Source organism: Trachypithecus francoisi, unplaced genomic scaffold (assembly GCF_009764315.1).
Source record: "Trachypithecus francoisi isolate TF-2019V2 unplaced genomic scaffold, Tfra_2.0 Lachesis_group5, whole genome shotgun sequence".
Taxonomy (NCBI): domain Eukaryota; kingdom Metazoa; phylum Chordata; class Mammalia; order Primates; family Cercopithecidae; genus Trachypithecus; species Trachypithecus francoisi.
In genome coordinates this window covers 16,065,117-16,091,486 of record NW_022681470.1, presented here as the reverse complement: position 1 = coordinate 16,091,486, position 26,370 = coordinate 16,065,117, and the positions used below count along the sequence as shown (strand labels likewise).

The 26,370-nt window shown below is 39.5% G+C and overlaps 1 protein-coding gene across 8 annotated transcripts in view; it reads right to left on the bottom strand.

Annotated features, from left to right (window-relative positions):
* Positions 1 to 26,370, bottom strand: part of SIPA1L2 (signal induced proliferation associated 1 like 2) — a 240,150-nt gene that overhangs the window by 63,354 nt on the left and 150,426 nt on the right. For all 8 annotated transcript variants that reach the window (XM_033200404.1, XM_033200406.1, XM_033200412.1 and 5 more), the window contains 5 exons: positions 23,385 to 23,559; positions 19,218 to 19,321; positions 10,964 to 11,121; positions 4,724 to 5,300; positions 814 to 1,088 (listed from right to left, as the gene is read on the bottom strand). In XM_033200404.1, the coding sequence (XP_033056295.1) occupies positions 814 to 1,088; positions 4,724 to 5,300; positions 10,964 to 11,121; positions 19,218 to 19,321; positions 23,385 to 23,559 (1,289 nt within the window). The remainder of the gene's footprint in view (positions 1 to 813; positions 1,089 to 4,723; positions 5,301 to 10,963; positions 11,122 to 19,217; positions 19,322 to 23,384; positions 23,560 to 26,370) is intronic.

Sequence of the window (26,370 nt, the reverse complement as noted above, 5' to 3'; positions counted from 1 at the left end):
AGGCTGCCTGTAGGAACTCCATTTGGGAATGAAGACAGAGGGAAGGTGCTCTAGATACTACCACCAGTCATGCATTACCACAAGTAGTGGGCCACAGCCTGAACGAATGGCTCCTTCTTAATTAGCATTCTTTTTCCTTTTGGCCTAATATTTTATGTTGGGCATGATTATTTTCTATTAGTAATGGAACAGTATTGCTTTCTAACCCCATTCTTATCCCAGCCCTCCAGCTATCTGCCTCTGAACCTTCCAAGTCTAGCCATTCCTTTTCATCTATTTCTCCTGACAGTTTATGACAACACTCTGAACCAGTTCAACATCTCTCAAGCTCCACTTGAGAATGGAGTATTCACCACACAGAGTACATGCGCTGTTCCAACATTCTTTCATACCTGCAAGTGTTGGTTTATTAAATATTTTAAAAATAATCAATGGCTTCATGTTATGGGAGGAAATTCTAACTGAATGGTTATTTAATGTGTTCAAGGCTGAGCTGTGATGCAGAACTATTTCCTCTTAGATATAAGTCTGACTGGTCCAGGGGAACCAGGCAGGTGCTCTTCCTGTTAGTTCAGAATAGCTCAGCTTTTATGTAGTCAATGCCCCCAATAAAATGCTAAGAAAATTGCTTTTTATCATTTATTACATATTTTAAAGCTCCTTTTCAATTCCTTGAATGAGAGACATCGCAACAACATTGTACCAAGATGCACCTGACTGCATTTTCTGAGGACCTTGCAGGGGCAGTGAGGACAGCCACCTGCTACAGAGGCGAAGGAGGAGTGAGCATTACTTGGGCCTGGCACGCCTTACCTTCGGGGGGAGCCGTCGTCGTGGGGCTGGATGATGACCACCTTCACAGTCACAGAAGTGCGGAGCAGGTCGATCATCTGCTCGTGCGTCAGGGTGGCCACGGCGACTTTGCAGATCTCCACGAGGCGGCTCCCTTGGCGAAGGCCAGCCTTCCAGGCAAAGCCAAAAGGTTCCACATCTGCGACAATTCCTTCAAAATTCACATGGAAGCCAAGCTGGCCCAGCCCATTCCTCCTCAGGGTCATTTCCACAGTCTCGCAGCCTCTCGTCACTATCTAAGGGGGAAGGAGACTGTTAGAGATGCCCTTCCTGCCCAAGCTGTCATGGGGCTCTACCAAAGGTGCACGTATGGGCCTCTATGCCAGCCCTCTCCCTTGGGCCCTCACAGCCCAGCCTGTCTCTCTCTGCCTTTTCCTTAAACCGTCCAAGTGACAAGACGAGGACATATTTAAGTTCAGAGCTGATCACAATTAACATTAGCATCAAGTGCAAAGAAAATAATAGAAGCATAACAATGGTTTCATTCTTCATTCTAAGTCATATATATTCTTGATACAGGTGTCCTGCTTTCTTAGATGTCACTGACCCAGAGCTTGGGAGCTTCAGATGGACTGAGAGAATTCCCCTTTTTCTTTTATTGTGTCAAGTGACTTGGCTTTTAAGCATATAAATTCCATTGTTCTAGATGGATTTTTGTGATGTAAAACGTAAAGATTTTGGAGACCATTACAAGTTTCAGTCAGCAAGCCCTAAAAATCATTAGACAATTTAAAGAAAAACACCCCAAAACACTTGAAAGCTAACGCTTAACAGCCCACTCTGAGGTTCAGGAAGGGCAAATGCAGAAAGTTAGAGCTTTAAGAAAACTCTAAATGTTCTCTACGCACCAGCCCTGGGGACATACTGTGGAGTGTTCTGTCCCCGAGGGTCCTTGTCTTGTGCTTGCCCGAGTGGTGAGGACCATTCAGATCCTCGGTGGGGGGAGGCCAGCCAGACTCCTTGGCCATCTGTTCACAAGACAAGTGTGCAGGATGGTGCTCAGGCAGGCAGCAGAGAGACCCTCTGTGCCTATGGGCTGCCTCTCTTCCACTGGGCCTGTCTCTCCTGGGGCTGAGGGCAGCCCCAAGCACTGGAAGCCCCAGTGTATGTACCTTATTCAAGAGTGAGAGAGAGTCAACAGCGGTCCCACAAAAAGGACCATGAAAGAAGAATGGTGGTTTGCATCCCACTTGGTACATTAAAGCACCACTAATGCAGTCTTCAAAAGCACTCACTGAGCATAGCTTACATGCAATGAAAGAAAAACATGGGCTCATTAAATATCATCTGATGACTATGACATCACTTATCTGTGGGAATTTCAAGTTGGGAGGTATCATACTCCTATCCCCAAAAGCCCAGAGGCAAAATGTATGAAGTTTCAGTTTAATGAACGCTCTATTTCTATGAAACATGCTCTGAATACACAGATAGCTATTTAATAAGACCTATGACAGTAAGTACAGCTGTGGGACTGGGGCTGGTTCATGTATCATCACTGTGTCTGATGTTTCCATGGTTACCACAAGTGCACACAACGCCAATCAGCTTTTCCCAGGCAGCCATGACAGTTCACGACTCAGCAAAATGCGGAAAGGGGATTGCTGGTTTTAGTTAGCGGTGACGTTTTAGAATACTGACGTTTCTAAAGTCATGAACTGAAGTAACTTAAAACTTGAAGAAGTAGTTCTGTAATACGCACAACACAAACACATTTTGTTCTCTTCTTTTTCAACTTTGTTCTAAACAATCCTATCAAAAGACAACACATAACATGTACCCAGCCTTCTTTCAAATGTCAATGCAATTATCGGTGAAATTTATCATCCATGTATCAGAATGAAGAGTTATTGGCTGAGCCTTTCCAGAGTCCTCCAGCTCTGGCTCTTCTGCTCATTTCCTCCAGTCACCTGCCATCTCCCCTACTTTGTCTTTTTGCTATTTCTTTATCCCCTCTGTTTATTGCTTCCTCACATCCCCAAAATCTGAAGGAAGGTGTTCTCCATGTATTTGGACTTCCTCCGTGGACCCAATTATCACATGAAAACTGTAGTCTCCTAGCCAGGACTGGCTATGTAATTTGTGGGGCCCCATGAAAAAACAAAATGCAAGGCTCCTTATGAAAAAATTATGAAGAATTTCAAGATTGGCAATGGCAGAGCATTCAGTCAAGCACGAACTCTTTTGAGAGTGGGTCCCTGAGCAACTGCACGGGGTGCACATCTGGGAAGCGAACTCTGCCTGGCCCTCTAGGAACAAACTCTCATTCCTCTCCTGTACTGTTACCTGCAAGACAGACACCTTTAGTTCCACTTTCCACCACCTGAGAATGGACACTGAGCTAACCACCTGCCAAACGGGCAGGCATTCCCAACATCTCCACGATGACTGCATTCTTCTCTTTCTTCCCATTTCTGTTACTACCACCCTGTACCTACCCTTACGATCTAATCCCTTCAACAGTCTTTGGTATGGCTTGTTTCCAACAGCTCATGTTGCACATCATCCTAGACACAGAATATAATTCCTAAAACAGATTTGTAATATTGTGCATCTTGGTCACACTGACAATACACTTTTCTAGCAAAATAGGATGGGGTCCATGGAATAGCAAATGTATAAGAGCCCCTGTGTAAACATCCAGGGAAAGCACATTTTCGTGGTTGGTGAAGTGGTATTTGTGTTGTATTTTCAGAAGCACAGATTATAATGATTTGGTGGATATGCTGAAAAGAAGTATTTGCAATTAGCAAAAGCACAATGCATCCAGAGACTCGTCAGTATAACTCAAGTCAATTATCTAGGCATTTAATCATTTACTTAATCACCCCAAATCCCTTATCTAGGCTTGCACACATATACCTGATAATACTGTTGAACATACTGAGGCCCTTTACTGTAAACAGTCTTCACAAATAATGAAATTACTTTTCTGAGGCCAGCAGACACTGCCCTGATTTTACCTTCTCTTATACATGGTCTGTAACAACAAAAGGGTAATTTATATTTGGTGGGAGGAAAGGGGACAAGGAATGGATATAATTTCTCCTTTTTTCATGATCCATAGTGAACTAAACCTTTTCTAATTAAAAAAAAAAATAACATCCCTTTTGGGGGAAGATATACACACAAGAAATTCTACCGTCAAAGCATGTTTTTTTCTTATATTACCAAAAATAAAAACTGGAAATAGTTTGATGTATTCTTACTACTTTATTTTATATGCTCAAACTAAAATCTAATTCTTACTTTGTTAAAATTGGGAGCAGAAATATGACTACTGAACACCATGGATAAAATATAAGGGTTTTGCACTAAAAATCACATACACAAAAATCTTTTTTAAGTCTGACTTTTTAAAAGCCTTTCTAAATTAATGTGTAATTCTGAAAAACTTCCTTAAGAAACGGTGGCTCTAAGATTAATAATATATTTAATCTGGCACATTACACAAAAATACCTGCTGTATAAACATGCAGGGTTGAAACTGCAAATAGGACTCATCATTCATACACTCAACAGCAATTCTGCTGTTAATTACCCACTGGGAAGGTATGTTATGTCAGCCTCCATAAACAGACATTCTACCCAGATAATTCTGTTTTTCCTTCAAATGCTACTAAAATACATCTCAAGGTTCTCTTTTGCAGGTTGGCTTAACTTTTCCAATCAATTTATGATGGTTGCTTCTCCACTGTTCATATATTCCAACAACTCATCAAAAGGACCCAGCATTTAAAATTAAGCTCTGTATCTGTAAGAAATAGTAATGCATTCCCTAATTGCTATAATCATGGTAGGATTTCCCCAGTGAATGTTATTTTGAATCTGGAATTGAAAACATAAGGGAAAATAGAAAACATGTACTTACTACTAATCGCTGAACAATTTCCCTGATATCTTCAGCACAGTTGTCTACCGAGGACAGGAGGACACATTCTCCTCTTTCATAAAACACTTTGATACTCATTAATCCAGATGTCCACCCAATAACATCCCTGCAGGAACAGTTAAATACAACATTCTTGGAATCCTTTTCAATCAACATGATGAACTCATTGGAAATCCCGAGAAGACATTCAATGTCAGCAGACTGGCCGAAGTCCCGTGCTATCACATGCCACATGATGGCTCCTATGCTGAACAAGTGGGCGTCCTTCCTTGGCTTTACTTTCTCCTTTTTCTTTGCACCCAGTGTAATGAAGCTGAACTTCACAGAGGTATCCACAGTGGCGGTTGTGACAAAGTTCTCCGCCAGATCTTTCAAGTACTCTTGCCTTGTTCGAGTGGCCATTGCTCGAAACTTTTCGGATTTATGGGCTGCATTTTCTGCGTTGATTACTTTGGCTAAAAGGAAGTCCCGGAACACGGCTGACTTTGGAAAAGTTACACCTTTGGGAATCGGTGGGCCAAATGGTGGCACATCTTTTGATCTGGAAACTCCAACACTGAGGAAGTAAAAATGGAAACAAAATGAGATAAGCTGTGATACCATCATGTATATCTTCCTAAATGTGGCATATATACACACTTTCAACTTAACTGGTCTATTCTGCAGGCTTGTTCTCCTAATTTCTAGATACCCAGGGTTTGTTGTTGTTGTTTAAGCAAAATGTTTTAAACTTAGTAGACGGGAGGTGTAATGGGCTGAATTCTGTCCCTCTCAAAATCCACATGTTGACAAGATAACCCATAGTTTCTGGGAATGTGACGCTATCTGGAGAAAGGACCCTTAAGGAGGTGACTGAGTTACAGCGAAGCCATTAGGGTGGGCCCTAATCCAACAGACTGGTGTCCTTATAAGATGAGAGAATTTGGGCTTATAAAGAGATATCAGGGATGTATGCACATAGAAAGAAGACCATGTGAAGACACAAGGAAAAGACAGCCATCCATAAGCCAAAGGGAGAGGCCTCAGGAGAAACCAACCCTTGCTGACACCTCGATCTTAGACTTCCAGCCTCTAGAACTCTGAGAAAACAAAAGTCTGCTGCTTAAGCCACCTAGCCTGTGGTATTAGTACAGCAGTGCTACCAAACTAACATGGGAGTAACACATCCATAGCATGTGGAATAAGCAGGTTGGCACTCTATAACTCTGCAGGGCTGGTTATCACAGGGAAAAACAGTAACGCTTCCGACCAAAGTGGGTTTAGCCCAAGTTAGCTGCAAGGGATTCAGTGACATGGGACAGAGTGATCACACTTACAAAGGCCAAAAATTTTAAGTGTCACTTTTTTAAAGGAAATGCTCACTTGGTCACATTTTGAAAATCTAAATGAAGGTTTTATGGGAGCAAAGTTTTAAGAGAACTCAGAGACTGAAGAGATCAAATGCATAGTGTTAATAATGAGCATCTTAATCTATTAAAACCAGTAATGCTCCCCTACATCACAGAGTTGCTTTAGTTATCTCATATCCTTTTCTGAGTAAGACAAATTATAGAGTGGACTAATGAATTATCAAAGGAAGGATTAAGACGAGTGAGTGAATGAATGGATCTGGTATCACTGGCAGCATTGAGAGCATCCCAATTACTGAGTAGCTACCACAGACCAAGAATCTGTACTAATCCCACATCTGCCCAGGCTGACATTGGAGTAAAGAAAGGAAGCAATCTTCGTTTTGTTTTCATCATTGTGGAAAATTCTAAAAAAAGCAAATTAAGGAATAAAAACATTCCATCCAAATTTGTTCTGTCAGATGCAAACTCCTCTTCCAAAATGTGGTTTGCTAGACTTTAGAAAAATTGCAGGCTCTCTCACTTGTGCTTTAATCTGCAATCTCTTCAGCAGCATTAATTACCTGTAGCGGCAAGACAGACAGCTGGCTCGATGGGGCCTTCACCAATATGAAAGGGAAGGAATGACTGCTTTGCTTTGGGACAGATACATCAAACTCATGAATAGCACCTGGTGGTGCTTTACGGTAGTATATATAATACACCAGAGGGTATGTGTGTGTGGGAACTTGACTTATGTCCTTAAATGAAGGGAAGGTCCTTAAAAACATCACAGAGGTTGACGCTGCCAGGGATCTACATCACGTGTGGCCCATTTTCCCCTCACCACCATCCTCAGGATGGCCATTCTAGATTGGGAATTAATTTATCCCTTAAATCCCCCATGTTAACTCTGAGAGAGTGGTCCTAAAGCTCCTGTTTGAACTTGTGATTAATCTAACCACACCCTGTGGCTTCTCTTCTCTACACTGTCAATGAGCTCAAAGGGCCTCTCTGTGCACTGCAACCTGCCCTGCAAATATTGGGTACGATAAACCAGTGTATCACTGCTCCTAAATTTGGTTCTCTCTTCCAACAATGAGTACAGATTTCTAGCAGTATTTTACCCATGGAATGCTGAGGCGGACAAATGTCATCTGGCACTCTAGTGCATTACTTCTCTGCATTAACTCTGTAGATCTCATGCTACCCTCTGACTGCAGCTTGTATGCACTTAAGCTACAATGTCAGGGGAAATTTCTTATATCTAAATATGCTCTACTGTGGTGTCACATAGTGAATAAGAGAGACATGGTGACTCCATTATGTATTAGAGAAATTCTTTTTGTATCCAATTATAGACCCTAATATCTACTTGGAGATTCTTTCTACAATGTATGCCATATTCTTGTTCAATAAACTGTATTCTTGCACATCTCAAAGTTGTACAAGAAAAGCAGCAGAATGTAAGCATGGCTATTCCACGATTATGATATTCTGGGTATGGGAATCAATTAGAAATCCTTGATTACAAAAGCTCATATGATCCTTAACTTTCCAAATAGAGTCAAGTTCAGAAGAAATATTATTTTGCCAGATTCAGATAATTCCCAATGTGTGGAAATGAGAACTTATATCAGAGCTCCTTATTTCACCCAAATGATTCAATAGCATTTATTAATGATTTAGGGGCCTTAGATATTTAAGGCTCCTCCAGCAAAAGCAAACATAGAAAGATAAGCATTCCTTAATATGCACATGAAAACGTTTCAATAAAGCCTGCTGGCCAAAGGACAATAAAGAAAGGTGTGAGTAGCAAACTGGAGTCAGGTGACGGGAATCCAGCTCTACCACCTCCTGAGTGACTGAGCTAACGACATAATCCGTCAGTGCCTCACTGCCCTCATCTGTAAAATGGAGGGTAAAGTAGTATCATACCCAAAAGCCCACTGTAACGATGATAGAAAATAATGCATGTAAAGCTTTTATTACCCGAATTGTTGCTGTCACTGTCACTATTACTATCATAGTTGTTTTAATAAATGATTTAACCCTGTCACCTAATTTTTGTCAGAAGATGTTACATATTAAATTTTCTTAAAAATGGCAGTCATCATTTTCTGTAGATACCTCTGCACTTTTAATTCACTGTTAGCTAACAAGCCTATTCTCATTCCGTTACTGAGCATTTTGTAAAGAGTTTATCTTGGAAAGCACATAAAAACATAAATCTCTCAAAGTCAGCTTAACATTGGCTACAAATTAAAGAGTCTTTTATAAAGAAATAGGCAATTTGTCATGTCTGCTTTTTAAATATTTTCAGGCTTAAAAGCGAGATGTTTCGTGAGGCTTTGGGTGTGTTGCCTCATTTCTCCTAGTTCCAGTGGACCCAGCATAACTGCTTGAGCATTCTGCTGAGCTCATGGGGGAGGCCTGACTCCCTCTGTAGGGTGGGAGTGTGGTCTTCTGCTCAGGCAGGTACACCCGACAGGCTGCACACTTTTCATTAGAGGAGGTGATCTCAACCGCGCAGCCCCTTCTGACGGCTGTAAGGCCTGTGAATTGGCGCTGGTACTGGGGGTCCACGTCAGCAAGAATACACTGCCACTCAACACCCGCACAAAGCTCAGGACAAAAACAGCTTTCACAGGAGCTTGCCACCCTGGATTAGGATACAGCAAAATTTAAGAAAGCTGTCGAGCTGGACTATATCATTTCCTTGGAAATAATTTTAATACATTTATTTCTCCATTGGAATATTTAGAGGAGTATCACATGAAACAGACCAATAAGGTGTTTTTAGAAAATGTGGGCATGCCAACCTTATTCCATGAGACGGAGTAAGGACAGTTTCATAAAATGTTATGGAATTCATGTGACTACAGGATTACTCAAGATTATTATTGACTGTTTAAGAAATACTAGCGATGTTTTTAAGCAAGATCAACGAAGCTGATGAAGCACTTCCAAAAATGTTAGGCACCTGAACTGATGTTACATTTGAATCTCATCAGCAAAGGTTAATTTAGTAATAGCAATGTGGTTTCTTAAAAACCAATGACTCCATCTCTGAATGATTGGCATATGCTACCTTTATCACAGAAAAAATAATGTGATGTACTTTGTTTACATGTAAGATATCTCCGTGGTGTTTTCATGATATAAGCATAAAGATAGCAAGTAATTTAAAATACTTGATTTGACCTAAAGATAGCTACCCACAAAATAACACCAAATACAATACAATAAAGCCTTATATTTCAGTTTTCCCAACCCATTAGGAAGGTTCATTTTACTCTTCAGAATTACCATTCGCTGGATGAGCTCCTAGGAAAAAAGGCTAACTCACCAGGTTTGTCCCAATATTATCTACTTTAAGCCTATCATTTGTATAGAGTAGATACTATATTCTTTCAAATATCACTTTTAAAAAGTAGTTCTGAGCATTCAGGCCAGTGGTCTTAAACCCAGATGTGTGAAGAATGACTCTGGAGGAAAATATAGAGATGCCAGGTGTACTGCATTAGAACACAGCACAGTAGAGCCATAGACTAGGGCTATGTTTATTTAACACGGTGACTGGGAGGTAAAATTCAGGGTAAGAACTGCTGGTTTTCAGACTTTGTTCTAAGATGGCTTGGGCATCTGTAGGGTGGGATGTAAATTGGCAACTTCTTACATACAGACTAATTTCTCTTTTGCCTTTAGGCAGTAAGCTCTGTAGTCTTCACTTTCTTACAAGGAATAGTCATGTCTCTGAACTAGGCCCAGTGGGCAGCTGAACTGGCAACTACCATTTTAAGATGATAAATGAAAATAACCTTGGATGAATTCCAGGAACTCTAACAGGTGTTTTACATAATTTAAGCTATTTATTCATCATAACCACATATTGAAGTAGGTACTATCATTACCATTATCTTCAATTTTAAGATGAGGAATCAAATGCTAAGGAAAATAAAATAAGTCACACAAAGCCCTATGATAAGTGGTTAAGCTGGTTTCAAACTCTGGTCAAAGACCCATTGTTTTTTTTTTTTTTTTTTTTTTGAGACGGAGTCTCGCAGTCGCCCAGGCTGGAGTGCAGTGGCCGGATCTCAGCTCACTGCAAGCTCCGCCTCCCGGGTTCACGCCATTCTCCTGCCTCAGCCTCCCGAGTAGCTGGGACTATAGGCGCCCGCCACCACGGCCGGCTAGTTTTTTTTTTTTTTGTATTTTTTAGTAGAGACGGGGTTTCACCGTGTTAGCCAGGATGGTCTTGATCTCCGGACCTCGTGATCCGCCCGTCTCGGCCTCCCAAAGTGCTGGGATGACAGGCTTGAGCCACCGCGCCCGGCCAAAGACCCATTGTTTTACCAATACCCCACATGATATGATCACTTGGCTGCAGTTACTTCCTAACACAGAGTCTGGGAGTAGCAGTTAAGCATAAAAGCAGGCCTTGTCAGAGCCAGTTTGGGATTCCAAGGCGTGCATGTGGCCTTTTGAAGTCACCCAAGTGTCAACACCTTGTTTCAGCAGTCCTGCAAAGATCCAAGATCTCTGATGAAAAGAAATGTTTTACTGCCACAATACTTACTTCTCCTAGGTAAGCACTTAATCAGCCACTTCATCCAACTCAGAGAAGGACACCAATTAAACTATTGGTTCTGGCTGAAGTTTTTAGGAGAAAACAGAGGAAACGTGTAATCCACCATTTTAAAGTGCTAGGCATTTCCCTTTTTCAAGGGGGCAAAAAGGGAAGAAGGCAATGATTTCTTACAGACAGTGTCTCAGTAATTAGAAAATCACGAAGTTGGAAATAATAATTGGCAAACAAAGATATTTTTGGGAAAAGATGCCCTGTTGAAATAAACCTGGGAGAAGGATAGATCAGGGATTACTGACTCACCTATAACACACATTTTCGGTACATGGATTATGCACTTTGACTATGACAAAGACATGCTGAAAGTGAGACCGGATGCTTTTCGGAGTAAAAGGAAGTGCTCCAGGCTCCTGGAAGACGATGGTCACGATGTCATTTCCTATGTGCCTTTTCCTCAGTAGCTGTGGTCAAGAAAGTGAAGAGTTACAAATAAGGTTTTCTTTAAAACAAAGTATATAAATATATGCAATTCCGTCATCTTTCAACTTGAAGGAGTGATTTCAAAAAAGCACAGTCATTTTTTGGAAGTTAGTGCTCCTAAATTTGGCATAGAAAAAGCAAAATGGGCTTCATCCAAAAGACCCACGGGAAGAAAGGCCTAAATATTTACCTCTTTTATTTTAAAATTCAATTTGTACTCTCTCTCCTGTTTGTCTTTATCCAGTTCCTCTTTTTAAACCCCTAAAATAATAGCACATCGGAGCTCACAATGCTTTAAAAAAGGTTGCAGGTTAAGCTCTGGAAGATGAAGTCCAAGAGAGAGTACAGGTTTGCTGAAAGGTCCTACACTATCATACCAGCAGGCCTCAGCTTCTAGCCTGTGCTCCCACAGTAACATGCATTTTTGCAACAAAAATACAGAATACCATCATTTTGGTGGGCAATAATACAAACCAATGAACTGAACCCTGGCCGTTTAAAATGTAATTCAGAAACACAGAATTCCACTGGATTAATAACCAGAAGCCCAATCGTTCGTAATTTTATAAATTACAAATCTGGCAGGGGGAATGACGCTCAGAGCAGTAACACTTGAACAATGCCTTTACTTTTGATGTTCCTTCTGCCAAGAATGCCCCCTTCACTCCAGGTTTCTCCCAGACAATGCAGTTGTCTCTGTAGATCCCACCTCATCCAAAAGAAACTTCCTATTTCCCAGGCCTATTTCTATTACACTGGTTGTTGCACGGTCTTCTAATGGTTGGTTTACTTCTCCTGCATCAGGTCATAACCTTCAAGAGGGCACAGAAGTGTCATACTGACTTTCAGTTTCCTAATGGTGTGCCAGGCAAAGGAGGTACCCAATACACATTTGTTTAAGAAATAAACAAATAATCCAAATATACATTTACTGACACATCACATCATGCATTAAAATTGTGACCACTTCTTTCCTATGAACACATGCCCATAAATCCACATAAAGGCACTCTGTAAGCTTATGCAAGTGAAGGCATAGATCTGAGCTCTCAAAGTTTGTGATCTTCAGTTTTAATACATAAAACAATCCTTATACAACTTGGTGATGTCATTGCTGGAATGTGACAATCTCAGACAGTAAATCTCTTTTTACTAGCAATATGAAAGACCACGACCTTACGCTTAAATTTATTTGGCACCTACAGTGCATATTGCACGTAAAGACCATTAAGTTCAACTTTTAAAGCCTTTTAAACCCAGATACAAAAAGGATTTCATTGTCAGGTCCCTGACTTGTGATTTAGCATGATAAAAGGCCTGGAAAAGTGGGAATGAAATGTTCATTCTTTCAGAGTTTTCTACAGGCCAGTTAAATTGCTGATTCATATGCTGAAAAATTCCTACTTAAATCCCCATGGTCAAAGTTATAAACACACAAAAATCATCTTACTGTCTGAATGAGGTTTGGAAACATATATTAACACATCATAATACCGACCCAATGAGCCACCTCATTTAAAAATGTGGTTTTAAAAAAGTTTGCTAGATATTTAAAATGTGCCATTTCAAATGCATGTAAATAATCAGTGAAAACTGTATTTGGCAAGGACATTCTTTGCTCCTTTCTCCCAAAATTGAAATACATGATTCATATGTATTGTAATAAGACAAGGAAAAATCAGGAATAGTTTTTAAAAATATGCCCATCACTGTGTTCAATGTATTTGTAGACTACAAAACACAGCAGTTCACACGCTACTTTATTCAATGCCCTTGAAACACAGGAATTCTCAGACTGTCAAAAGATGGAGCTCACTTTGGCCAAGGCCAGGCAGTGAGTTCAGCACCTCCTACCTCCTGAGTGATTGCCAGTGTGGCTTCATGTTGGCCAGCCCTCTCAATTAAACACAGGGTGCAGGGAGGGCCTTGTTAGTCAGTGCTTCATGGCTGTTAAGAATGCAACAGCAAATTGGACAGTTATTCCAATTTCTTTTCCTCCTGAAGGAAAATGTTGGGTCTGATTCTATACTTCACCACAGGACTATTTAAAGCACAAGTTAAAGCATAAGCTAAAGTCTGGTTACCTTGACAACATGCCAAAGCACTGTTGTCCCTTTCTAGACACATTCTTTTGCTTTGTAAAATGGGCCAAAAAATGTTTTCAAAAGTCTAGTTAATTTAGCCGTGGCCACATAATGCACTTTGTAGGAAGAAAATAAACCACTGGGGGTGGAAACAAGAAGATTCATTAGGAAGGGTAAAATCAAAGCTCTTTGAAGGAGAATAAAATAAGAAAAATGAACACTATCCATTAGTAGGATGCTTGAATTTGTTTCAGAGATTAAGAAATAATCTGGAAAATTAACAGAAATATTATTCATTTTTCTATTTTAGGACTTTGTCAAACATGAAATAAGTAATTTCTTAAACTTCTTAAAGGCAAATGTTTTCTTTAGTAGTTTATGCTTTTTTCTAACTGGTCAATGAAATTCTATACAATCAGAGTCTGTAAACTGGGAAAAGGGATGGCAAACCAGAAACAAATGCAGCCTGGCCAAACCTGATGGTACTATTTGTTTGAGGGAATTAGAGGAATGACATCTTCTGGGGCAAACTTCTTTCTAGGTATGTAAAGCTAATTACAATTTTCAGTAATGTCAAGAGAACCAACTTATTAGTGCTTTCAACCGCAACAGTGAGTTAATAAATATTGTATTAGATAGATTTACATAGTCATTTCTACTAAATTTCTAACACTTGATTCCAGCTGTGAAACAGGAATAAGCTCTTGTTATGACAAGGAAAGAGAAAATGTGAGTCTTCACCCAATTCCACGGCACAAGCATATAGATGTTACAGAAATATCACATACGGCCGTAGGTTTAGTGTCAGTTCCTTAAACAAACCGGGATCTCATAAGACCAATTTTAACTTAGTGCAAAAATACAGTAAGATAGAAGGAGTAAGTTCTAATTATTCGACAGTACACTAGGGAAACTATCATTAACAGCAATTGATTGTGTATTTCAAAATAGCTGCAAAAAAAATCTGAAATGCTCTCAACACGAAGATAAGTGTTTGTGGTGACAGATATGCCAATTACCCTAATGTGATCAATACACATTGTTTGTGGGTTTCAAAATATAGCATGTAATCCCAAAATATGTACAATATGATATATCAGTAAAAAAAAAAAATTTAATGAGAGGAAAAAACTCAAAAAGCAAACTGAGAAGAAAAAAACCAGGAAGTGAAACTAAGTATCAGATAGCACACTTGGATGAAAACTGAAAGCTGAATGAGATAGTATCTGCTGGCTTCTATGTATACGGGTTCATTTGTTAAATTATTATTTTTTTAACCCAGTAAGACAGAAACAAACTGTTTTGCACCTAATGCTGGGGGAAAGCAGGCTGTACAACATGAAAGAGAACAGTCAGGATATGATTCAGAAGCTCGTAAGAGTCAGAGAAGAGGAAGGTCATCTGAAGCTGGAGCAGGCAGGTCTCCAGAGAAGGTCTTTAGAAAGAAGCAAATGCACATACTCTAAGAAAGCAACCACAGGTTCTCAATCCTGGTCCTTGGGTTTGAATCTAAATCCTGTTACTAAAAAGGGGGCTGACAGAGACTCCTCTGACGTGACTGATTCCTTCCTACCTCTCTGACCTCATCACCTGCTCCTTACCATCTAGACAGCATCTTGTCCCTCCTACAGGACAACTGATCTCCACCCAAGGAACTTTGCAGTGCCTAATCTCTTACCTGGAAAGCTCTTCCCCTTCGCCCAGAGGGCTGGCTTTTCCTCCTTTAGGGAGATGGCCCTAATTTTGCACTTATACATACACCTGCATGTACATAAACACACATATCCCCTCACATACACTGTCCTCAAGAGTTTGCACCAGTGGTTAGAAATATGCCTTGATTTTTAAGAGATGTATAGAGTTTCCTACGGAAAAAGTTAATGTAGAAAAGCATTCTAAATAATAATTAAGGAAGGGCAACTTATACATCTTACTACATAAATACAAAAGAAAGAAAAGTCTTGCCTACCTTCTGCAAAAAAGTGAATGTTAGTGAACTGTTCTTACTTCTAATGGGCAAGAAGAGGATATTACATTTAATTAATGTTTGAAGGATTTGTCACTGATTTACCATTTCACATAATCATATTTTACTAATAACAAGAGTAAATGTACAAATGAGTTAAGAAATGAACACTGTGCAAACGAAGAAACAAAATAATCTAAGAATGCAGATTTTTAATGACTTCATAACAAAGTAAAGATGATAACAGGATTATACAGATATAAATATCTCTTTCTTCTTTCTGACACTAGGCAATATCAACCCTCACTCTAGGTAACGATCTTTGTGATGTAGTATAAGTATATACTCCTACTTAAGGTCTGGGAATAAAGCTACTCATGGAAAACTAAATAAGCATTTTATCCTCCCAAAAAATTCTACAGTATTATGCATAGGTGAACCCAAGTATAGTCAGGACCCAAGGGTTCATAGCACTTAGTGACGCAGGTTGTTCCAGTATTCATATGAGTCCTTAGTAACACCAATTAGGGACATAAGGAAGTACACAAACTCTTTAAGGCAGGAGCTTACAATCAGCCTACCCACTATGGAGAAAAGGGCTCCAGGCTTAGCTCAAATATAACATCATTACCTCTGTGGTGTCAAGCCCATTACTAGAATAAGACCAGTATCCTTTAATTAGCATCTCAGAAACCTAGGGGCTTGGTCTTACTCATTAGACACCTCCATAACACATCAGGTACCCCTTCACAACAGAGCAGCTAAAATGTTACGCATACGTTAAAAAAGATATAGGTTACTGTGTGCCAGGCACTGAGGCACCTCTACTTTACATGCCCACTTTGAAGAAAGAATTTCTTTGCCAAAGTGAAGTTTAAAGCTAATTTGTGAAGTTCTTCCCATTGATGACATCCCACGATGGCTTAACCATGACTTGTCTCCAGGGCAGGCAGAAGGAAAGCACACAGGGGAAGACAGCCCTGGGAAAAGTGGATGGACTGCCAGACAGACGCAGACAGACTTGCAGGACTTAACTTTTGAAGAGAGAAAATAACTCCAAGAGCAGGGTTTCTTATCATTCTTTTGGTCTATTGAGTTTTTCTACGCAAGAGTCAGAGACCATTCCAAAGATTAAAGCTCTTTTGCAACTGTGGTAAACTCTCTGAAGACTTTTAATACATCCTGGAATTGGCATCCAGCTTGATTTATTACAAGAAGGAACACAAGAAATTAAATCTGATGTGGACGAGTCTGGACCAGTTAAATGGTCACAAACTGTAGTGTAAGAAGCCAAGGTTACAGGCATAATTCATGTAGGGGCCAGTTCACTTTGCTAAGTCCTGTGGCTTCAAATTGCACTCATGAACCCAGCTGGTCATTTCAGACATTTCTGCCTTTGGTATTAACATAATTTGTGGGCATGGATGGGGAGGGTGAGAGAAATGGTGTCAATACAACTCATAACAAATTTGGAAAATACATGTCCCAGGATTGCAAGTGGCATTATTTATCCACAAACAGAACATTCTGATGACAACCTGTGATTGCAAAATATTAAATGTCAAAGAATAATTTTCTGAAATAATTGATAAATTTAGTCTCTCACTTTCTCAACCATTCAGACTCTTAGTTTTTCATAATAGATCTTTAGGACTGGATACAGGAAAATAAAATGCAAATTAAGTCATCCAAAATATGAGTGGCTCGATATCTAACGAATTATAAAAGAATAACAACTAAAACTTAGTTCTATGCCTGGAACTACTTTAAGTGCTTTACATGTATTAATTTGCCTAATTCTCTATCTCCTAAGAAAGGTTCAATCATTCATTCATTAATCATTCAACAAATGTTTGTTGACTTCTTACCATGTTCTGGATACTGTTCTGGGCACACAGGGACACTTCGGGGAACAAAACAGATACAAATCCCAGCTTTCACGAGTTTATAATGTATAGCCTCAACTTACAGGGACTTTTACTTTCCAGTTGGGGAAGTTGAACACACACACATGCTCCTTTACCCCCCAGGTGCATCTACACTTTCACTGCTTTGCTGTCCTGATTTTTGTGCACACATTTTTTCAAGGCTAGTTTCAGTGAAATGAAGTCAGGTACACAAAACTCTAATGCCGACAGATTTTGATTACTCTTCAGCGAAAGGGGGTGGGAAAGCCAGTTTTGAGTTCTGGTAAAAGTAAAGACTTCAAACCTCTGGAGGTTGCCACATGTGAAATGCCAGGGCCAATTCAGCCTGAAGTCCAATGACTCAAGTAATTAGCGAACTGGAAGGGCTTTGTGGTTTGAATACTCGATGACGGGGGTCAAAAGTCACTGGCTCTATTTCTGCTAAAGTACTGACAGATTTTCTTGGCTTGAGTAAGCCCTATCGGTTTTCTGAGCAACAAATCCCACAGAGTTTAATTACTGAATGATTCACAAGTATTTGCTGGACAACTGTCCTGGTCTAAATTAAGCCTCTTAAGATCCAGTGAATCTGTTTGGCATTATTGCAAATAAATTTTTGAGAGCTAAAATCCCTTAGGTTAAAATATACATAAATACATACATGTGATCTAGTGATTTTAAGTCTATCTTTAAAAATACACAGATGCGTACTCTAGAGATAGATTTTTTGAAGGTGGTAGGAAGAACTATGATTATTAGAAAACACTAGAAAATTCAGAAAGGACAAGAGATTGAGATAAGCATGAGATGGAAAATGGCAAGAAAACCCAGCTAGCAATTACCATGAGAAGAGACTGGGGACCAAGGGCCTGCTTTCTCATCCTAGGTGGAGGATCTTAGGCTAAGGTGCTTCCTCCAACTAGTGATGGGAGAAGGGGAGGTAGTTGGCTGGTTTCCTCTTTAGGAAAAAAATGCAGAACTAGACTAAATATATATACACTTTTATGAGTGTTTTTAAAAAAGGAAAAATTCTCTGTGACAATTAAATTTCACTCATTTGACAAATACCTATTGAGCAATTCCTATGTAGTCCTTGGTACTTGAATATATTTAGAGCAAAGGAGTATCAGTTAAGTGACATCCAGAGAACTATCTCCTAAATGTGAAAACAAACTTTAACTCTGGATTTAATCTAAATACAATCAAATCCCTAAAATTAAATTATGTCAATGAATCAGTTATAAGATCCCAGTAATTCACAAACCTTTCTGTAAACAAATCTTCAGAAACTCAAGCAGTCAATATTCTTTAAAAAATCTTCAGCTTAACATGGGCAGAGCCCAGAAGATTCTAAACAAGATGTGAAATGGAGCCTTAGCTATCCCATAGATCCTCTATCCCAAACGTAGGTCCTTTCCTATCTCAAGTGATCCTCCAAGTCTTCTCAAGCTCACAGTAGACAAAGCATTTCAAATATTTCTAGCATGAAATAAAAATGGCCATAATTTCTAGTAATCTTTGTAAAAAAAAAAACTTGCTCAACCAATTTTACAGTTACACCGAAAAGTAAATTATTTTATAATGATTTATGCATCATTCAAGTTTTCAAAGGTTCTTAATTCTTACTGAGTGGCTATATTCAGAGCATGATGCACTCTGATTTTTTTCTCTTTAAAAGGGTCAAGAAATTTTGACCAGTAAATCCATTTAAAACAACAAAAACGAACAGGAGAGGAACAGCTGAAAATAGCACCAGTAACAACTGCAAACAGTATTCTCTATAAATAAGCTATTTACCCATACACAAAAACCGAGGTCAGGTCAATATGGTTGGCCTTTTCGTAATTAACATAGTTGAGACAAGCTTCTCTTAAGAAAAGATTTTGCCTAGCAAGCAATAAATCTGAGTGCAGAAGAATTTCTAAGTTTTACAAGAAAAAAGTACAATACGCCCTTTAAAACCCAAATAATTCCAAATGATCAAAGAGTCAAAGATGATTAATGCTATTCAAGAAAAAACCTCACTGATTCTTTGCAAGTTCTAAACACATCAATATCATCGTGGGCCCACCTCAGATCCCATACTCAGGGTAAAAAGCTCCAGGCTGGGGAGGACATACCTGTTGTCTGTTGTTGGGCATGTAGGGAAGCAGGGTTGACACGTGGAACATGAGTTCGTAGTCCTTGTATGTAGTATAGAGAGAGTGCGTGCCCGTGGAATCAGCTGAAAACAAAGATGAATTACAGAAGCAAGGTAAGCCACTACAAAATTAGTGCTTTAATATTTAAAAGGTTATTGTTGCAAAAACAAAAAACAAAAACACCAAGCTCTACCCAACCAGAATCTGGACACTGCCCATCCGGCTGTCACCAAGCACTGTTATTACCACCTCCCGCTCCAGGACTGCGGACTGAGGGGCTCCTTTCCTTCCTCACCGCTTTCTACTGCATCTTCAGTTTCTTTGCTTTTCTTCTCTGTTCTCGCCCTCACAGTGTGGATTTAGGTGATCCACTGAAAGCGAAGTGCTTTTGCCACCAAGTGCATAGGTGAGCAGTCGAGGAGAGAAGCTGGTGCAGGTCTGGGTGCAATTATCTGAAGAGTGTGACAAGCTGGCAGATGGCCTGGCCACATCCGTGTATGCATGTGTGCGTGTGTGTGTGTGCATGTGTGTGTGTTTACAGTTAATTCTTAGTTATTCTTGGGCACTTGATCTTCCAGAACCCAGAAAAATGAAGTAAGATTGATTGAATATGGAAATGAAAACAAAAAATGTTATTTAGAATATGTCTTTCCCTGAACGTAATTAATTTTTTTCTCCTTTCAACAGGAAGTGCAGTGATACATCACGTGAATGAAGAATATGGAGAATGAATGTGATCACTTACAGTATATTATCCAGTGACACATATGTTAAAAAACTATGACATTGGAACCCCTATTAATCATAAAACTATTCATCTTTTGAAAAGGAGAATGATTCTTTGAAAATTCAAATTCCATCTGTATTATCAATAAGAGTATCTCAGATTGAGAGTTTCACACATTGAAACTAACCTGCTGACTATAAAATACTGAAGTAATTTTGGAGTAAATTTCTGAATTACTTTTTGCACATGGATAATGAAGACAAAATGATATACAAAAAGGAAAATGTAAATGGCATTCCATTTCTTTGTCAATTCTTGATCTATGCATAGTCTTATTTCTCTACTTTTTAAGCAACAAGAAACAGTGTTGCTAACAGCATTTATTCCATTGTGTTTGTTGGGGAAACCTCTATGTAGTCATCTTAATCTTTTTTTAATCTAAAAATCTAAATTTTTACTTTAAAAACATGCAAACATTCAACCTTCATGGACTTAATATTTTCTTTCTGAACCCTGCAGTATGTCTTTCTTTCCAATATTTATATACAATTCAGAAACAGATCTGAAAATTCTCTAGAAGAAATACCCTATAGAGATCTTAGATGTTCCGAAAAGTCATTCATAAAAGGCATTTTCATGAATAAGGCGAATACTTAGTGTTTACATATAGTTACCAATAAATTAATTTACAGATGGACAGAGAATATTCATCTAAAAAGTTATATATAAATCAGTCCCAAAATTAAAAAAAAAATTCCTTTTAACTATTCATTAAACACATATTTGTTATTTTCAAAGGACTTCTTAGAAAGTAACATTCCATTTTAATTCTCTTGGCTTGGAACCTTGACAGTGAACGTGGCTCTGGATGTGAGCCAGCGCAGTCCCACAGCAGGATGGATGCTCCTTCCATGAACAATGGACTCACTGGTGACAAAACCAAAGGCTGGATGATGAGAAGGCCTAGTATGTTCAGTGACACCCATCACAACACTGCTATCGGGGTGGTTCAAATTCAGAAAGAGAAATGCTGACTGATACTAGGTTTCAGATTTAGGAAACTGCAAGGAAGAAAGAAAGATGCACTGGCCAGGGCGTGGGGAGGGGGGGAACTACTTCTTAACATGTGATAATAATTTGTCTATCTCAAGCCATACTAAAACAAGAATTTCTAAAATTAAATATTCTGGACGTTTTTATGTCAAATATCAGTCAGATCACGGAGAATATACACGAACAAGGCTTGTTGTTCTGGGGTTTGCTATAAATATTTCTGTTCAAAAAGGGATATAGGCTATCAGTTTTATTATTCTCTGCACCCAGCTCAATAAAGGCTTTTCATGGCTGGGATTCTGTACTCTGCTCTAGTGAACAGAGCATCTCAGTGGCTCAAATCCTCTATGTTCCTATCCCATTTCATTTTATGTTCAAGAGAGAAACAATCCATTTTAGAGCTGAAAGGGAAATCCCAGATATTCGAGCCCAACATCCTGAGCTTTCCTTGTGAGGACTCTGAGGCCCAGATTTGACCTAAGTTTTATGGGCAGACAGAGTTCTAACTAGAACTTAAGTCCCCCAAATTCTAGAAGGAAGATTTTTATGTGTCTGTTCCTCAAAAGACGTAATTTTTATCTGACCATTCTCCCATACCTAATTCTTACATATCTCCTCTCTACTAAAAGAATATCAGACTTCTTCGCATCTCACAGAATGCCTTGCTCATAAAAATAACTTACATATTTATTATTAAAGTCAACATATCAAACTCTAGTTGTTATGTTCTCATCTCCTTGAGCTAAGGTGCTTAATACTACATCTGCAATGTATCAAAGATAAGGCCTATGTCATAAAAATGCAAAGCCAATGTAAATTCTATATGTAGGAAAATACTTGGATTATCTATGTTATAGTTTTACAGACGACACAGATCAGAAATTCTTTAAATGTTTTCTCAATCCAATTCACTGAAGACAGACGACACACAATCACAGTAACAGTTCACACATCAGCAGTGGTTTTCCTGGAGGGACCTCCTTAAGGACAGAATATCAGCATCTCTAGGGGGTGAATGGTTCTTTACAGAAAAGAGGAGTTCAAAAAAAAAAAAAGATCTCATTCGTCTTTCTTAAAATATATAGATATTCATATTTTGGGTACTATGAATTATTTCTGAGGCATGGGCATTACACATATTAACAGTCCAGCTCCAGCCCTGGCGTGTGCAGGGGACAACTAGGGGCCCCATGTGTGAGTTTATACCATCGCAGGGGCTTGTGAACTATCCTGTAACTGCTACTTTCAAAAACAGGTCTAACAGCAGAACTGACTACAGGCGCCACCCTCATCCAGATGGAGTATCAGTGATAGTCCCAAGTTGAGTAGACTTAGGGACAGGGCTTGGCGACTAAGGAGAACAGAAGGCAGGAAGACATGGCATTAGGCCACCTCGGTTCCAATCACAGCTCGGCCACACCCTGACGCTCCCACATAGAAAACCTCCACGTCATCATTCCTTCTAGGAGTCGTGCAAAGAAGCTCCTTCAGATCCTCCAAGTTTAGACTCTCTGTTCATCTCTTTTCACTCAAAGAGCAAGCACTTGTTTGATAATAAGCAGAATTTTCCAATATACATCAAATTACTCTGCCTGGTATTTCAGATACTCCTAGCAACTAAATAACAGCACAAAGATAAAATATATAGAACTTATAGACATCAGGAGAAACATGATAATTATGTGCAGATATTAGACAAATCCATGCATCCGAGGAGGGCATAAGGCCCATGTTTTGGATTGGCCAATCTGCCACTGTACAGCTAGTAGGTGCCCCCACTCAAGGGGATCCAAATAAAATCCTTGAAAAATAAGAGGCATCAGCTTTTTTTTTTTTTTAATTTTAGATCCAGGGGGTACATGTGCAAGTCTGTTATAAGGGGATATTGTGTGAAGATGCACTCGCTTTTTAACCACTGCTCCACCTCCCTGGTTAACAGCATGAATCTAGAAATGAACAAAATAAGCCTGATAACACAGCATGAATGGATGTGTTAATATTTTGTCTCTTAGAAATAAATGCAGTGCTTGTCCTTGGTATACTGAAACAAGGGTATAATCGAAGAGGTTAGGGTAAAAGAAAGAAGAAAATATTAAACAATTCTTCATGAAACACTGGGGAATCTCTCTGCTGGTGTTACAAAGGAAAAAGAATTGACCCTTTGAGCTTACAACGTGAAGCATATATCTCTTGAGAAATGTGTTTCCTTTGTTCATCTGAGGAAATCTAAACTCTATTCCAAATAAGCTTTCTAGGCTGCTTCTGGGGTCGGGAACAGGAGGGCATGTGATCACTTACTTGGATTTATGCAGCATGCCTGCCTTTGGAGAACTAAAAATGTGCACACACATCAACATTAAACTTACTCTTATTGTCCAGCTGAGCTCGATATTTACTAAATCCTTTCAGTCGGACTCTCTGACCCAGAAGGTCAAGGAATTCTTCAAAAGCTGGTCCCGCCGTCTCATTGTTATACATCTCTTCCTCGGTGCTCTGGCCTGCCTTGCAATAAAGGATCCCGATCTTGTGCTGAAAGCTCAGCTGAAATGGGGGAGAAATATAATTACTTGGCAAAGCATATCAGACAAGCTAACTTCCAGTAAAATTAAAACTACAGAAGCTGAGAATTGTTCTAGGAGAGCATGCCCGAACAATTCCCATGAGTGAATAAGCAAAAGAGTAGGCAACTGCCACTGTGTGAGATGCCACAAATAATAACCCAGAAACCCCAGAATATAGCTGGAGACATGTAGAAACCCTAACAAATTAAATGTACGGCTATGGTCATGTGGGATTTGCCAGGTTTCCAAAAAGGATAGGAAGTCAAGGTTCAAGCATCTACTTAAAAATAGAACTGTGGAAATACTTAATCTTACACACTTCATATAGTAATTAGGATGATCTTCTAAGTTGGAAAGAAAAAAGGCTACAAACTTTTAAAAGTTTCTCTCTCTAGTAATACCTTTTACTTCTTTATTTGAATTTTATGTATTTCTTGTAAATATGTAAGACTATAAGGAAAAAACAAACAAAATTAAGGTCTGGTAAGGGTAGAAATTCCAATGGAAATTGTGATACATGTATATAAACATTAAAATGTTTTGTTGCCATAAAAAAGTAACTCTGGCTATACAATTATATTCATTTGTTACATTTTTTACTACCTTGAAAACATCTGCTAAATATACAGTGTACCACAAAGAATCTAATAGCAGTTGAGAAGCTCCTGCTGTAGTCCTATCTTACAGTCAATGCCACGTTCATGCTGGAAGCCATGGGACTTCCTCCCAAGGCCAGTAAGAAACTGGAGGCATTTTTATACCTTTCTTATGTCCCCCAAAGAGGAACTACTTCTCACTCATGCAATCAGAGCTCTTAATCTTACTACCAGCAATCGGAGCCTGAAAGGCTGACAGATTATCAGACATTGCCAATTCCCTAAAGACATCAATCCATAACACTGTTCACTTTTATTATCAAGCTGTAAAATAGAGCCTTTAATCAAAATTCATAGCTGACTCTCTTAGTAAAATAAGGCAAAATGATACTCATTTCCCTTGAGCAGCAAAGTGATGACAGCAGTCTCATCCATATTATTACCCTAATGACAACATACTATGCAAGAAAGGCAGGCGACATGTGCCTGGGTGACCTTAGCAGACATCAGGAAACATTTACTGCATGCTGGATAAACTTAAGAGTTGAGCAGGTAGAGTCAACTACCCATATATCCTGAATGTATTTGGATCTTGACTAAGTGCCGAGAGACTATCAAAGGAAATATCACCTGTTTACAATCTGACTGAATCAGCTACCTACACTGATGGATGCTATGGCATTGCAGTTCATGGGCCTTGGGAGATCCCCAACTGCACAGCGAGGAAAATGATCTGTACCTTGAGTGCGGGGATATGAGACGGTGTGCATATCCTACTCAATACCTAACATTATGAATTTATTGAGCTACTACTTTAGCAGGGTCAAGAAGAAAAATTTCTATTCACCCAGAGATTGAGGAATCAATGTTTCTGATCAACTCAATTATCTAAATCAATGAGATACCACATTTACTGAGAACAGACAATCATCTTCAAAAAATATTAAGTACAATAAAAATGCCTAACCTCATTTTATTGTAAACATTATTTGCTCCTGAGTGACTGAGAAGACATTTCAGGATCTTAAAGTGCATCAGAGAAATTACCATGATTACCAATTATTACATAGATGTTGGTGACATCTTTGATTGTTGGAATCTATAAGATTACTAAAATGTGGCCTGAAAATGACCACTTCCCATTGTGGACAACGATGTTAGTTGATTTCTCTTTCGCTGTGAGAGGAGGATTTCAGCTCCCCAGTTATTTGGCCCTGGCTGTAATTAGAGTCCACCATGAATACCGCAGAATACTAACTCACTCCAATGCCTGTGCATCTCAGTGCCCCCTGCTTCCTCTGCACCCAGTAGAATTGCTGCACCATCATCCTCAGCCTCAGAGGTCACTCTGCCCTGGTGGCTGCTGTCCCTGTTTGCCCATCCTCTGCTCCTTTACCTGCTGCTTATCTGAGACCACTGCCACTGCCATGTGCCACATCATCTGAAGGCCATCTTTGTCTCCATTGCCCCAGGACACAAAGGCAGCTTGCCTCAGTCCGCTCTGGCATCTCTAGGAGGAAACCCCTTCCTCTTCTCTTCTCCCATCCAGCTCTTGAATGGGGAGTCCTGGAATAGAGCTGTTAGGGAGCCCAGGGTGTGCATGGTATGCCAAGCAGAGCCGTCACCAGCCTGGCACACTTCCTCTCTGACTCGGAGAGTCTTGTGGGCTTGCTATTTCTGTGAACTCTCATTCAGGCAAAGGCCAAACAACTGGACAACTGACATTTCATGAGACCTCATTACTGACTGTTGTACTGTCAACTTCACACCCCTCTCTTCCCAGCCATCGGACACACCAGCCTGTGTCTAGATCCTAACAGGATCTAGAACAGGATTTGCATTTCCATCTAAGAAGCTCCTGGGCCCATGCGAATCAGTGGATGTGACTAAAGCAGATTTCAAGGCCCTCAAGTGTCTTAGGACAGCTGCCATACTCTGACTCCAAAGAAAACACCTTGCTACACACATGGCATGGCACAAGTTTACTACTCACAGGTATTTGCCAGTCATGCCTACTTTTGACCAGTCTGCCAGGTGAAACTTAGGAGACAGAAATATCTCCAGTGAATCACAGTAAAGAACTGTAGCTTGTTTACAGCAAAGGTGATTCCAGTAAAACAATAATGAAATCAATAATGAAATAGAATGAAATGTTCAGTAAAGATATCTCTCTCACCAGAGTCTCTTTCAGAAAC